The sequence below is a fragment of the Zootoca vivipara genome, chromosome 4, assembly GCF_963506605.1.
Source record: "Zootoca vivipara chromosome 4, rZooViv1.1, whole genome shotgun sequence".
Taxonomy (NCBI): domain Eukaryota; kingdom Metazoa; phylum Chordata; class Lepidosauria; order Squamata; family Lacertidae; genus Zootoca; species Zootoca vivipara.
In genome coordinates, this window is record NC_083279.1 from 43,513,222 (window position 1) to 43,529,400 (window position 16,179).

At 39.6% G+C, this 16,179-nt stretch overlaps 1 protein-coding gene across 10 annotated transcripts in view; it reads right to left on the reverse strand.

Moving 5' to 3' along the window:
* The window catches only part of DMD (dystrophin), a 1,020,507-nt gene that overhangs the window by 881,925 nt on the left and 122,403 nt on the right, over positions 1 to 16,179 (reverse strand). Inside the window, exon 1 of one of the 10 annotated variants that reach the window (XM_035114378.2) lies at positions 2,125 to 2,918. The exons of the other annotated variants lie outside the window; for them this stretch is intronic. Within the exon in view, the coding sequence (XP_034970269.2) occupies positions 2,125 to 2,152 (28 nt within the window). The 5' untranslated portion in view covers positions 2,153 to 2,918. Of the gene's footprint in view, positions 1 to 2,124; positions 2,919 to 16,179 lie in introns of those variants that run through there. 10 annotated transcript variants of the gene reach the window in all.

A 16,179-nucleotide genomic window follows, 5' to 3' on the forward strand; every position in this document is an offset into this window, starting at 1 on the left:
ATTTGGAAAGAGCCTTGTAGAGGATTTTTTTAAAATCTGCTGCCGCACCCTCATTACTAATGCCTGTATTGCCTATGCCTGATCACATCATGTGAAGAGATTTACAGTGCAATCCTATGCAGGAAATCCCATTTAATTCTATGGAATTTACTCTCAGATAAACGTGTATAAGATTTCAGCCTAAAGCTGGTTTGTGAATTACAGCTGAAAGGCAGGATATAAACGTTCCACACAAACATGCAAACACATAAAAATAAAAATGCTTGGGTTGAATAAAGAAATGTCCTCTCCAAACTTAAAAACAACAAAAGCATATAAATTATTTTTCCACCAAACCTCAGAAATTGGTTTACAATAAAACAAGGTGATATACCAATGGAAAATAGTGACAGGATAAATAAAGAAAGCCAACAGCCTTAAAAACAAAGCTGGGAAATTCACAGTTAAAAATATAGTGACATTAAACAGAGCCAAAGCAGGCAGACGCCAATGACAAAAGAGGCAAAGGCCATTGAAACAGAACTCTTCAACAAGCTGCCTAAAACCATATTATGAGAGCGGGAGTTCTAGTGCTACTATCAAGAAGACAGGCTTTACTGCCATCTCCTAACCAGCCATCCCACCAGCAAGTGACCCTTCCCCCAAACAGGGTGCCCTATCTCCCTTTTCAGGCTGTCCTGGAAGTCTCCCAGTGCAATGCAAGACAAGCAACATTTAAAGTGGTACCTGGGTTACAGACGCTTCAGGTTACAGACTCTGCTAACCCAGAAATAGTACCTCAGGTTAAGAACTTTGCTTCAGGATGAGAACAGAAATCGTGCGGTGGCAGCGGGAGGCCCCATTAGCTAAAGTGGTGCTTCAGGTTAAGAACAGTTTCAGGTTAAGAACGGACCTCCAGAACGAATTATTCTTAACCCGAGGTACCACTGCATTTCAAAAGGAAGTTTCTTCCACGGAAGCTAAATTGCCAACATCATCACCAAAGCTGCATTAAATAGATGTGGTTTGACTTGACCCACCATTTGTTGGTCTCACTGGACAAGTGGCAAAAATGCAAACTTTACAAATTAATAGCAACATCTCTTTAAATAAACTATTTGTTTTGTTTACTTCCAATACGCGGACCATACATTTTGGCAGGACTAAGAAGTCATCACTGACCTCATACACTTTCACTTTGCACCAAATTTTGGAGATAAATTAGAAGCAGTCAAAGAGATTATTGCTGCCACACCTCCTATTTTTACACTCTACCTACAGCTACATAAGCTGGGAGTTGTTAACCACCTTCCATGCGGAAAGATATGGCTGGTAGTGTAACCTTGCATTGGTAGTTTATGAATTGTGCATGTCTGCTTTTTAAAAAGACAGAAAAGGATAAAAATACCAACTTTAGTGTTCAGGCAAAGATTTCTATACCTGCATGCAGATAATATACTGAGGCCAAGTATGAAATAAAAATGGTTATCCTTCCACAATCTTTAAAACAGAACTATCAATCTTATCTAGGGTCTTTCTTTCTGGCTTTTTCTTTTTTTGCAAGAAAATATGAAAAAGTTGTAGCACAAAGCGTGAGGACAAACGCAAAAACACCAGGCATAAAAACACCAGAGCGACCTTAGGGCTCTTTTCTTCCTGGGGGAGATGGGGAAAGGTGCAGTGGGTGTTCAACTACTTTATTACAAAATAATGAACAAGATCCCATTCCATGTACATCAATCAGGGCAGTGAAACAGCATATGCCATTATAATTCAGAGCAGCTGATAGTCTTTTGAACTTTTGCCAGACTATTAAAAACAATAATGAAAAATCTATTTTTATCCCAGTCACTTCCCTCCCCGTCCCAACCAGAAACCTTTAGTAAATACTGAATCTTAGAAATGCCCCTTGTGTCCTCACGCAATAGCATTTTATTTCTATGAATTTCTATTTAAGTGTAATTGTTTAAGCAACCCTAAAATACAGGCACCCCTTCTCACTTTTCTGTAGTCGACCTTTGCATCATTGGGGTGAGTTTCCCCCCAATAATGTATCCTATTAAAGGGCTTTCCTACTGACCTCAGCAGAATTATGTCACAGATTTAAATGCAATGATAAAGGGATTTCAGACATTTTCTACTTACATTCTTCCTCTTCCTCATACCACAGCATGTAAGCATCAAAGAAAATCCAAGACAAACACGAACAGAGTTTCCCAAAGTACTACAGTCCAGTGACACTGTTCCAATGTCCTTTTTAAAAGCCAGCAAAAATAAACCAAAATTATGATGGCTGCGTCTCAACAAGAAGCAGCATTTCACACACAAAAAAATCCTCTTATCTCCTTAATATTCCCTTTGTTAATTTCAGTGTACAGTCAGCTGCTTCTCAGAACTGGATTCTGTACCGGGGAATAACATGATTCTAACTTCCACTAAGCCGACATAGTAACTGATGCCAGGGTTCTGTTGAGGCCCTGAGATGTTTCAAATTCCAGGACCTGCGCAGAAGCAATAAAGCACGCTTTCCTCAAAACAAGTTGGCTTCCCATAATAGGCCAGCTGATGAACTCTACATATAAGGCTCTGTTTTCAGAATGGCATGTATAATGGATTTAAGTGATGTGGAGCAGCTTTCCGGATAACATTCAAAACAACTCTACGGCGACAGTACTGCTTCTCTTGTAAATGCCTGGCAGATCAGATTGTGATCGCCATCATGAAGATGAGAAGCCTTTGCAGACTGAGGTAACTTTCCAAAGACATTGTCAGCATCTAGTTGGGTTAATCTGAATTTTACTTTATGCATTTATTTTACGTTTCTTGTTTTATTTTCAACTTGGCGGTGGAGTTTTTCTACTCCACCACAATTCCCCACAGCTATATTCATATTCAGCAATCATAAGAATGCCAGAGCCTCAATAGTTATTGAATCTAACCTCACCACTCTGGAAATACTTCCAGAAAAGAAACACTTAACCCTTCCAACCTGAGAAATGCTATACCAAAATAACAACCTGAAAAACAAACAAGCCAACCTACGGGGGTATAACACTTTTTTTAAAAAAAACTGTCTTCAGTAAACTCATGCATATTGAACGTGACAAGTAATATTTGTCACAATACATGTGTTTACTATGTCTCTGTTTAACTCATTTTCTTTCAGAATAGGAATATTGTCAGTCCAGTTGGCCAGGAGGGGCAAGGTTATGCCCCTGGCCTTCTGGCATTGCCATAGCTGAGGCTTACCAATAGGGAGAAGCAAAGGGGAGGCTCACACTGTGTGGATGCAACAGGAGAATCTGCCAGTGGGTCCACACAGCACTGGCCTCCCCACTGGCTTGCCCTCCTACCCTCCCAGTAAGCCACTCCACATTCTACTCATGTAACCTATCTGTATGAATGTAGAAGTGAACAAAATACAGACACACAGGTGATGATTTGTACTGAATGGCTCTCAAATCTGATTCAAGAAACCCAGTTCTCCTCAAGAAGACATCACTAATGTACACATTTCTGCAAACAATTTTCCCTAATACAATGCATTTTTTGGATGTTAGCAAAAATATCTCCATTCTTATGCACATTTCCTCCTAATATATGAATACATTGTTTGGTTGGAGTACTGCATCTCAAAATTTGGATACGTATGAATTTTGAAGGATAGCTGCGCTTTGCTCCTCATCTTGTTCAGGAAGTGCAAAGTTGATAGATTCAGCTATAAATGCATGCAGAATCAAATTTCTCCTCCATTCCTAGCTCTGATTCATAGTATTCTGTTGCTCCTTTGAGTATCCAGGGCCACTATAGCTTCTGGGAAATTTATTTACCCGCTTGTTAAGAGGCAAACGTATGGAACAAAGCATAAGCATTAAATGTGTGGTGAATGCAAATTACACCATGTTCAAGACAATATATGTAGCTCTGCTGGAATTCCAAATATGTGGTACCTGTTAGATTTACTTTACTGTGGTAAAAAAGCATTATTCACCTCAGACATTATCTCAATTCACCTTCAGCAAACCCCAAATAATCATTTGCTGGCTTGACACAGCTCCATTGCAGGCACGCTTCCTGTTAGTTGCTTGAATAAAAAACAGGAAAGCTGCCAAGCCTCATTGGCTCCTTTTCTCCACACTTCACACATCCTACATTTTTCACCCCATATAAACTATTTCTCTGTGGAGCCTGACAGTAATTGGCTATAGTGGAGTCAATAGTGCGATCTCAAATGACGGGGAGGTCCAGTCATCTCCTCTTCCATTATAACCCTTTGGCCTTTTTGACTGCAGAAGCATTTTGTAACACATTTCTATGCCCTTGTTCTATGCCAGTGCAGTCTACCTGGGCTCTGAGGCCGCCAGCCTCCTTTGCTTCACCCCTGCTGGTACTAACGTTTGCATGGGAATTAGAGATCCTTGCTGCTGTTACTAAATGAACTCTAACAGTACACACACACACACGGGAAACAAAGCATTGTGTAATATATGCCTTACTCCAAAGCACAAGTTCCCCCAAAGTTAAATCTAGTACAATGGTCAGATTCAACTTTTTATTCAATGGTTTACAATAAAGCAGTGCATTATGGGCCAGGACTTTCACTTGCATAATGGGCCTTTCCATCCACTCTTTCCCTGTGCACCCCCAACCCCCTCAAATGGACTTAGCGGGGTTAGGAGAACCCCCCATAACAGCACAGAGGCCGAGGGGGTGTGTGTCATTCCATCTGGCAAACTAGATTCCATGTGCAGACAGAACAATTGGCAAAGCATGACATTGAATTCCACCCTAAGGGATTAAAATGTGTAAAATATAAACATCTTATTGTTGTTGTTTAGTTGTTTAGTCGTGTCCGACTCTTCGTGATCTTATAAGTCACACATTTCTCCCCCCCCCCCAAAAATATCTTCAGTGGTAGAGCGCATGCTTTGTGTGCAGAAGATTCTAGGTTCAATCCCTGGTTTCTTTAGGTTGCACTTGGAAAACCTCAAGACTGAAATCATGGAAAGCCACGGTGAATAATGACAGTACTGAACAAGAGGCATAGGACAGCTTACTATATCCCTATGTTCAATATGCTTTACTCATAAGAGTGCTGCTGAAAACATCAGAGCAAAATTCAAGGGTATTGCTTTGCATTTTTTTAAGAATTTGGTCAAAATTCAAAATGTGTATTTTGGTTAAAAAACAAATAAACGCCTCTTAATATTCCCATATACTTTATATTGAGAAACTTGCTCAAAAGATTAATGGCTATATGTATACTTTTGCAGTCAATGAGTAATGTCCAACTAAGTTATCTTTAGAGTAGACTCAATGACTTAAGTAACTGAAGTCTATTGATTTCAGGGTGTCTACTCTTAATGCAACTAACCTTGGAAATCCCCCTACGTGGGCATTTTCTCCTTGACATTACATTTCTGAGATAATTAGTGAGTACTACTTCTTAGATAGCTGGTTATTTCATGAGTAATATACCAGGAAAACACTGATAAGATTGATTTTGTCCAGCCACCCTGCAACAAAGCTTAGATAATGCATAATTCTATATGCTGTGAACAAGGAAGAAATGACCTCCCAAGGAAATGAAGAAGAAGCCATTAAATAGTAACTAACAGGAGGTCACTGCTTTCTTTTCAAATCCCTTCAAAATGATCAGGTTTTGTGTTGTGGTTGCTGTCATATTTTGGTTTGCTATCTGTATTTAATTAAAATTAATAAATAATTGCTTGGCTGGGTATCTAAGCACAACATTAATAAAATTCTGATTTTTAACACACTCCTTTATCCTTTAGATTAGAATCCCTATCATTTTTCATAGTGGTAGCCAAATTAATTCCTGACAAACCATCAGTGAATAGAGTACCTCAGCTGCCTATAAAGGATTAATTTGCAACCCACAGAGTCCAAAAGTCATGCACTGATGTTGAAAATAATTTGAAGCACAGTGTCAAGAGAAAAGAAATTGACAGTAGCAATGCTTTGAGGATTTGAGAACAAGAAAGGTTGATAAAACTAGGAGTCTAAGTAAAAAATTGCTTATTACATACAACCTCACTTGTGAATCCTCACAAGATAATATTCCTTTACCAATTTCCAAACCCTCAAGAGACCCTTCAGAGTCTTTTAACTAAATCAACAGTCTAAAGCCAAGTTTTTACTCTTCTTTAAGCTTGAATTAGCTAGGATTCAGTGGGCCACAGATGTAATTGGTGCAATGCTGTTCAGGATGTGTTATAGATACATTTCCCATTCAGTTTTATGTACTTGCATCTGTGTAAATCTACTGGTCCTGTCATCCAATACAGAAGAGGGCCTTCCACTTCAAACTGTCTTGCTGTTCCTCCACTACAGTGGTACCTCGGTTTATGAACACAATTGGTTCCGGAAGTCTGTTCATAAACTGAAGCGTACTTATCCTGAAGCGAACTTTCCCATTGAAAGTAATGGAAAGTGAATTAATCCAGTAGTTCACAAGAACAGGTACAGTGGTACCTCGGTTTACAAATACAATTGGTTCCGGAAGTCTGTACTTAACCTGAAGCGTACTTAACCTGAAGCGAACTTTCCCATTGAAAGTAATGGAAAGTGGATTAATCCGTTCCAGACGGGTCCGTGGAGTACTCAACCTGAAGCGTACTTAACCCGAAGCATGGGTGTAATTGGTTCCGGAAATCTGTTCATAAACTGAAGCATTCATAAACTGAAGCGAACTTTCCCATTGAAAGTAATGGAAAGTGAATTAATCCATTACAGATGGGTCCGTGGCATTCGTAAACCGAAAATTCGTAAACCGAGGTGTTCATAAACAGAGGTTCCACTGTATAGACAAAGTAAAGGCAGGTAAGTATACCTGCTGTCTGTTCCAGTGAATGCCCCCCCCCGGTTGAAGAGTTTGCTACCATAGCTGCCAAGTTTTCCCTTTTCTCGCGAGGAAGCCTATTCAGCATAAGGGAAAATCCCTTAAAATAAGGGATAACTTGGCAGCTATGTTTGCTACACCATCATCTACTGAGGAGTATTTGTGAGTTCCCATTCATTCTACAAATCCCCTCTCTAGTGGCCTGCACTCTGCAGCCTTCCTCAGAGCCAATATTTCCTGACTGGGAGGTGGGGAGAGGGGGAACCTGAAATATTTTGGTGGGCTTTCCTCACAAGAAGGTGAGGAGACTGCCTGCTATGGATCTGACACCTGTTTATTGTTAAGTGAAGTCTTTATTTTGAAATATGTATGTATGTGCGGAAAGAATGTATTTTTATGTGAAGGGGAAGACCTTCCCTTATAAAACCAGCAAGTCTGTTCTCTCATGGTAGACATCTCATCCAGCTTGCTCTGCTTCCCCTGCTTCAATTAAAGCTCAGGGATTTTATTTTATTTTATTTGTGAGGACTTACCCTATGGAACTTTCTCAGATCAGGAAGCATGGGCAGCCAGAGGCCAGTGCAGAAATATTTAATGAAAATGGCACACACAGAGAGAGAGAGAGAGCATGGCCATCTTGCAATGATAAAGTAAGCTCAATACAACACCAAAGAAATGTGAAAGCTGCTTGAGAATGAAAATGGGGAGGATAAAAGCCTCTTTTGCAGACAAAGAAATCTTTGGAGAAATTAAGGAGTTTTCAGCACGGCAGTACTGTTACATTGTTAAAACAAAGTAGGTTTCATTGTTGCCCATGCCTGGGTGGAAAGCTGTGGGAAGACCCATGCAAAAATAAAAACAATATAAGTGTAATAAGTGGACACAATAAATATCATATCTTCTGTGTAATTAATGGTAGGTACTCTATAGTGCATTAGACATGTACAGGTCAATGCGTACTTTAAGGCTCCAAACTGATAATACCTCCTGGTAAGCCCCACTGAACTCCAAGAGACTTACTTCATAATAGTCATGCACAGGATTCCACTGTAAATTACTCAGTAAAGCATTGTTTCAGGCTATGCCTGTAGGGCCCATAGGATTTAATGGGACTGATTTCTGAGTGAACTTGTATTCTCATTTGGATGGTGGAGTAAATTTTTATCTTTTAAAAGTGTGTGTGTGGGGGGGAAAGCTGCACAGACATAAGCTGATGCTGATGTACTAAGGAGGCAAAGAAGGCACTAGTCTTCACTGCTGCAAATTATTATTATGAGTTTTGAGTCATGCAGGTGGTGGGGAGCTCTGGTAGATTCTTCTTCAAAATCAACAGACAATGCAGGGTGAGTGAAATGTACTCTAATGGCCTATTATATTACTGCATTTATTTTCATTTTTAGCCCACACTAATCCAACTTATTTGATCTGAAAAACCACTGGGAGATGTTACCACTGGAGATGATATGATGACTGAGATACTGAACTCCTGAACGCGGCAGTTCATCTCAATTTTCATAAGTTATTAGATTTATATACTGCCCTTCATCAAAAGATCCCAAGGTAGTTCACAAGATTGAAAAAAAGATATATCCCACTCAGATGATTAGAATGTTTTCCTATTCTTTAAACTTCCCAAATTATAGTTAGTAATTATAGTAATTATAGTTAGTAACTCTTCAAAAAGAGTTACTCAGTATTGGATTTATCCTCCAGTTGGACCTTGGATCCAAACGCTTCCAATAGTTAAAGGGCTTGATGTTTAATAGAAATGCTGTGGTAAGCCCGCAGTTTGATTCAAAGACAGATACATCTGGGATGCTTCTCATTTCTTAATTTAGATGGTTTAATTTCCATGGGTGGGTGGGTGTGGGAACATTTGTGCATGCACACACACACACACACACACACACACACACACACACACACACACATGTATATGTGTGTCTGTATACAGTATGGAATTTTTTTTTGCATATCCCTGATATTTAGCATCACATCTTGTAACAGTTAGGTTTGGCTTTTTCTGTTTTTTAGTCTTTTCACCAGACACCTTTCGAGCCTTTTATCCAGACAATTTTGGCATTTAAAGTTATGTCATCATATCCTGTCCATCATATTTGTTAAATCCAGCTAGAGAAATGACCAGTGACAAAAAGCTGAAAGTTCCATTAGGAATCATCATAACTTGTTTTCTACACTCCACACTGATCTCACTTGCAGGTGAGTGAATGGTCCTTATCCCACTATTCGCTTCTTACACACAACAGCCTCAGAGCTTGTTCTCAGCAGTGTAGGCTGCTCTTTCTAAAACCCCTTTTGACTTTTAAGCAAGAGCCTCTCACAACATTCCCAATATGCTCTCAACTAGCTTCTTCAGTTAAAAAAAAGGAAAACAGGGCCACTACAGTTCTTGTAATTCTTTGAAACTACGTTTTCAATACATAATGGTGAGGAAATATACTACTGTATACTGCATCTATATGATGGCATTCAGTGAGAATGGAAACTCTCTTGGAATAAACATGCTGTTTGTGTTAGTGTTTTTTAGAAAGCTACTTACACTTTTTGTAGCTAGAAATTTATCTGAAATAAAGGAGAAATACTTTCCTTCCTTCTCCTTGAATTATTGAAGAAGGTTGTGTGTGATTTCCCTATTAAATCACCTATATTTCTGAAGAATGAGCTTTTTTAGTGGTTTAGGCATGATGATAGCCCTGGAATTTGCAGGGGTAAACTGACATGTGATTCTTTGAAGGACTGAATGTGGTGTGTGGCACCTCATTTGCTGAACTCCATCAGCCCCAGCCAGCATGGCCAATTTCAGGGATGATGGGAGTTGCAGTCAAATGACATCTGTAGTCCAATAGGCTTCCCCAATCCTGGACTAGACACTACTGGGCCACATAGACCAATAGTCTAACTTGGCACAAGGTAGCTTCATACATGCAACCAAGGAACTATAGGTCAAAAGATTCTGTTTTGATAAGTAGCCCATGTCCTGATACTTAAAGAAAACTACCTTTTAATTACATTGACTTCATTTGAACTCTCCAAGGATCACAATGATTACACAGCTTTAGGAAGAGAAGCAAAAGATTGTCACATTAAATCTGTGAAGACCTGGTTATTATGATGGCAAATTATGAAGACAAAATTCTGTTAGTTCAAGTCTAATGAGACATTACTGCACATGCTATGATGAATGCTAAATTATTGCTGTGCAGGTCTATAGCACATCAAACTGATGGCAAAATGAGGTTAATGCAAGCCTGCAGAGTTGACATTATAAATGTCAAGATGATCACAAAATGGGGATGGTGCAAATGTAGCATGATTTAAATACAGTGAAATAATTACAAAAAAAATATGCTAAGCGGTGGGGGAATGAATCTACGACAAGACAAAACTTAAAGCAACATTGTTGTTGGCATCTATCAGTCTTGCAAGACAATGGAGTACACTTCTGGAGGTTAAGCCAAACCCTGGAAAATCACAGCACCTGCTGTGGCTGAAGAGACCAGTAATTCATAACTGCTGCCTCCCACATTGTTTTTGCTGTGTTAGCAGCCCTGAAGTGACCTCTCTGGGAAACAAGCCTGGGCAGTGTGTATGGAAGTCTTGGACTCCCCAGATGACAAGACCCCCCCCCCGACCTTGCTGATGTGGTCCAAAGGAAAGCAGAGCAATAAAGATGGTACCAGCTTGGCTGCAAAAATTGCTGGAAGGAGGCTTACAAGGCACCATACAACCATCTCAGGGACTCCAGATTATTGTAGGGTTCACTCCTTATGCATTTACTTCTCCTGAAGCAACATTAACCAAAGCTAATCTAATTTGGGGTGTTAATGAACCTTACAGATATATTTTACCACATTACAGTGGAACCTCGGTTTATGAACACCTCAGTTTACGAATTTTCGGTTTACGAACGCCGCAGACCCATCTGGAACGGATTAATTCACTTTCCATTACTTTCAATGGGAAAAGTTCGCTTCAGTTTATGAACGCTTCAGTTTATGAACAGACTTCCGGAACCAATTGTGTTCATAAACCGAGGTACCTCTGTATAGCAAAAATTATAATTGAATATATACAAGCACCTCACCTTGGATAATATCAATACTGAGTAATCTCCAATTGCTAGTGCATATTTTTCTAGTGTAGTGTAGTGGAACAGCTGAAATCAGAGATGTTACTGAGAAAGTTCTCAGCTTGAATCCCACCTTTGCCATTATGTTGCCTTCTCCTATCATTAACCCTTGATCTGCAACATGAAGATAAATGTTACCTTGCAGAGCTGTTGTAAAGATGTGCTGAAATAATATGTGTGAAGCACTTTGAATTCTCAGTGTGAATTTGGCGGGACTGTTGTGTTCTGGTGACTGAAATTGCCACTTTCAAGAATTGCTCACAATAGCTACAGCAGGCTAGCCAGCATATGGAAACATCTTGAAGCTTGTATAATCTTTGTTAGCAGTGCTTTCTCAATATTAGCTACGCATACAAGTGCGTGAAAAAACAGAGTTAGGTAGTGGAGATATAGAAGTTGCTTGTAGTTTTTAACCATGCCAAAATGTGCTTTCCAGGGCTTATTGCTAACTGATTAAAATAACATGGTTGTAGACTACAGTATTGCTCCTTAAAAAAACCCTTTGAAAACTGCAGTGTTCATCTCTAAAAGAGGTTAACAACCTGAGTCAATCTTGTGCTAGAATCTGCTTCCTACCATAGCATAATTTCCCCAGTGAATGACGTTTTGTACAATCTGCATTGAGAAAGTATGATGAGCTTTAATTCCGTTGATATCAGTTTTGGCCATAATACTGTGTTTAAGGGCCACTGATCTCCACACATTTAAGTATAATTAATTTTGGATTACACACCCTTTGATGCTCAAATTTGACTCAAATTTCTAGCAGCCACAGCACACCTTTACTCAATTAAAACTCAATGACTTCTAGTATCTACAATGAGTAAGAATTCGTTGGCCTCAGAGAAACCCACAGAGGGGAATCCTGCCCTGTTGCTTGTGAATGATTGGATTGGGCAATTATTGGCCTGCAGTTGAAGCTGATTGGAAGGCCAGAACAATGACACATAGGGATATAGCAATCAAGCCTCCTCAATAGATAAGCTACTCAAAGGAGAGATTAATGATGGCATGAATTTATTTCTCATGGAACACCAGCATTATTATTATTTTCATGACATGCTAATGTGGTCAGCAGAGTCTGGAAATTACTCCCTTCACAGAGTGGAAGCTACATCTGTTGAACAGGATCCAATCATCTCTGACTGCCAATTAGTGGAGAAATCCCCCTCCCCAGCACCACAGTCTGAATCAAAACTGAGCCCTTTTATTAAGATTTGATAAGACCAAGTAGTTCTGACTTGCTGAAAATATTAGAAATATACAAGGAAGAGCTCGGTGACAGAGCACATGTTTTGAAAGCAAAAGGGTCTTGGTTCAAATCCCTGGCATCTCCTGGCAGGGATGGGAAAGACAGTTGTCTGGAACAATGGAGACCTGCTTTGAGTCACTATACAGGGCTAGATCCACAGGGCTAGATCATAGCCCAGTAGTCTCATTTGGTGTTAAGGCAGCTTCTCACTTAATCCAATTCACAGATCTACCATTTCATGTCTAATTTCACCCTTAGTATCTTAGCCACTATACTATACAAACTCTTTAGTATGCATAATTCTTTTTTAAATCCTATAATTTTATACACTTTTACATAAAACAACAACAGGTGTAAAATTGCACAGTCTATCTGCTTTGGCTGCTGCACCTGTGATATTCAACTTCCTGACAATTACATTGCTAAACATAAAACGCTTATGACTGAAATTATCTTTCAAACAGAGTAGGTCGCATGTGACCTTTACACTGCTAACAAATGATTTCTATCCATCTAGAACAGAAAACAAGAACAAAAACATTATTTTCAGTGTGAATTTATTGTTGTGTGTGTGTTGGATAAGTTATCTATGCTATTGAAAACATTATTATTATTATTTTAAATAAATAAGTGAGCCATCTGCTTGTAAGGTAGTAACACTATGGGAAACAAGGAGTCTGATCACAAAAATAAAGACTCGCTATATGCCCCCTCCCCCCCAAATTAGGCAGTCATTTATCTTGCTAAGAACAAAAATTGTATTATGCAGCAGATCTCAATGTAAGCAATATTGTATAAAACATTAACAATGGGTAGAATCCAGTAATAATACCGGGTTGTTCATCTACATGTGCAAAAGAGTGATCCCATATCTAAACAGGTACTGTCCAAACATTGGATGTTTTTGCATCAGTTCAAAATCGGGTCATTATTTTCAGATCAACTAAGGTGTTTTCAGATCAGTTTGAAGGTAACACAAGTAAATCCACATGGGTGTCTAGAAGTCCATTTAAATACATAATTGAATGGTTGTACAGGATACAGAGATGGGTGTAGCCAGGATTTTTGTTGGGGGGGGGAGGATTTTTGTAAGGGGGCAGAACTGATTGGTCAGTTAGTTAGGTATTTCTATTGCTTTACTTGATTTAGGGGAGCAGCCCCCCACCCATGGACATGGATGGATAGATAGTGACAGGACAATTCTTAAGTAACGACAAACCATGGATTAATCAAATATGTGCCGAAATATCAATCATGTTCAAGCCTTTAGCTTGTTCACCTTATTTTTCACACTTCACATTGTCCTGTTCCAACCCTCACTTACTTGTCCATGTAAACTCCAATTTCCTTTGCATCTGAATCACTAACTGTTGTTTGTACTTGCTCTCCAAAACAAACTGGAAACCACACTTCCCTGAATAAGCAAGGGTAACTAGGAAGTGTGCAAACCCAAAGGTCTCTTCCTTGAGAGACAATGGTGTGTATCTCTGGGGTGAAGTCAAACGGTTGTGTTAGCAGCACCAAAGAGACCTCCTAGGGCGCAAGCGTGGGCAGTGTTTATGGAGGTCCTGGGCTGCCCAGTTGACAAGACCCTGCTCTTGGCCTTGCTTATGCGGTCCAAAGGAAAGCAGAGCTATATGTTTGGCACCAGCTTAGCTGCAGGAGTTGCCATAAGGAGGTGCACAATATTAGGGAATTTGCTCCAGATTCAGCTAGCTCTAAACAGTCTGTGAACCATGCAATTCACAGTAGCTTACAAGTTCTTTAGGCATGGAATGAATGCCCCTGCCCTTTTTTACATGGATGACTTCCAAATAAAACAAACAATCCTTTGCAAAAGTCTTGGAGTCCCTGAAAAATGCGGAACTACAAAAGTCAATCCTAAACAAAGCCAATCATTTAAGGAAAATATATAAATTGAAACTGCCCCCCCCGCCAAATACTAGGAATCCAACTATGTTACAAAGCACAACATATACTTCCTGTTTTTACAGCTTGAACATGTAATCCAGAGCAGCATAATGTCTCAGGCATAATTTATAGTTTTTAAATACAGTGGTACCTCTGGTTACAGACGCTTCCGGTTACAGACTCTACAAACCCAGAAATAGTACCTCGGGTTAAGAACTTTGCTTCAGGATGAGAACAGAAATCACGCAGCGGCGGCAGAGGGAGGCCCCATTAGCTAAAGTGGTACCTCAGGTTAAGAACAGTTTCAGGTTAAGAATGGACCTCCGGAACGAATTAAGTTCTTAACCTGAGATAGCCCTGTAATTTGAAAAATCCAAGCTTCTACTTTTGGGAGCAATTGCCACACCTGTTCCAACAATGTTATGCACCCCACACCCTGGATCAGAAACAACCCAGTCAGTATTTTATTTTACATCCCCACCACCCAGGCAGTGTCTTTCATGTTCAAAGAACTGAAGCAGGCAAAGGGGATAGTTAGCTTCTCCTAGGATACCCTGTGGACCTTCTTGAGAAGTGTCAGTAATCAAAGACTTTGAACCGCCTTTGAAATTACACAACAGATGTTTCATCTGGACAGTTCAAGACCCACTAAGGATGTTTCATCTGGACATGACACTTCTGTTTTTTCTTTTAGGCAAATGCCATGGCACTGCATGTGGTAGAAACATATTAAATGTCCATTATGATGAATGAGTTTATTCAGTTCTACACACCAGGTCAAATTCAGCTAGCACCACTTTACATGAAAGATGATAGAATCATAGAATTCTAGAGTTGGAAGGGATATCAAGGGTCATCTAGTCCAAGCCCTGCAATGCAGGAATCCTGCCCACAGCTGTCCCTGGGTGGGCTTGAACCAATAATCTTCTGGTTAACAGCCAGACGCACTGACCCACTGTGCCACAAGATTGGCTGATGCAAATAGTTTTCTATTCACAGGTAGGTAGCCGTGTTGGTCTGAGTCGAAGCAAAATAAAAAAATTCCTTCAGTAGCACCTTAAACTTAAACACCTTAACTTAGTTGGTCTTTAAGGTGCTACTGAAGGAATTTTTTTATTTAGTTTTCTATTCAGTTTTCATTATTATCCTTGTTGAATAATAAGGTTCCATACTATTACAGAGAAGAAATATAAGGACAGATATCTACCCTGTACTAAAATCATGCTCCCCCTTTCACTTTCTTCCCCCCTCTATTTATGCATTTTAAAATAGTCAATGTTTATCTTGTGTTCCACCTCAGTGCTAATTGACAGAAATGCAATAATGTGGCTTTGAGTAGATCTCCTTACCTAGGAATTGAAACAATTTTTACAAAAGCATGCACATGTTCTGTCCTTGGACCTTAAAGCTAAAGCTGCAGGCCTAAGCACGTACAAGAAATTTATGAAAGAATTGACAAGTTAAAATGTTTCCCTTTCCACAACTACCCCCTAAAATACATTAAAGGGCATTTGCTGAAGTTATATTGGGTCCTATGGGAAGAATTCTGTCTGCCAGATGGTGTGCTGGTTTTAGATTCAGGTGAGCTGGTTTGATAGTCCCCACCCGCTTTTTTTCTTATCCATGTCATCTTATGAGTCCATGAATATTTACCAAAAATTAAGGAAGTGATGGGTTTTTGTTTTTGTTGTACATTTACATAATCAGGAAAACAATCATTATTTCAACATTCCAGTTCAATGAACAAATTGAAGTAAGGTTTTCTTTACAAGTGGGCTAAATGCATTTCCCTATGGACAGTTTATTGAAGTGATTATGAAGCAGATCATTTTCACTTTCTCACAGCAATGCCTTTTTATACAAGAATCAAACCCTCATTTTATTGGTGACTAGACAATTTATGTCTATATTGGGACATGGGTGGTGCTGTGGGTTAAACCACAGAGCCTAGGGCTTGCCGATCAGAAGGCCGGCGGTTCGAATCCCCACAATGGGGTGAGCTCCTGTTGCTCAGTCTGTCACGGT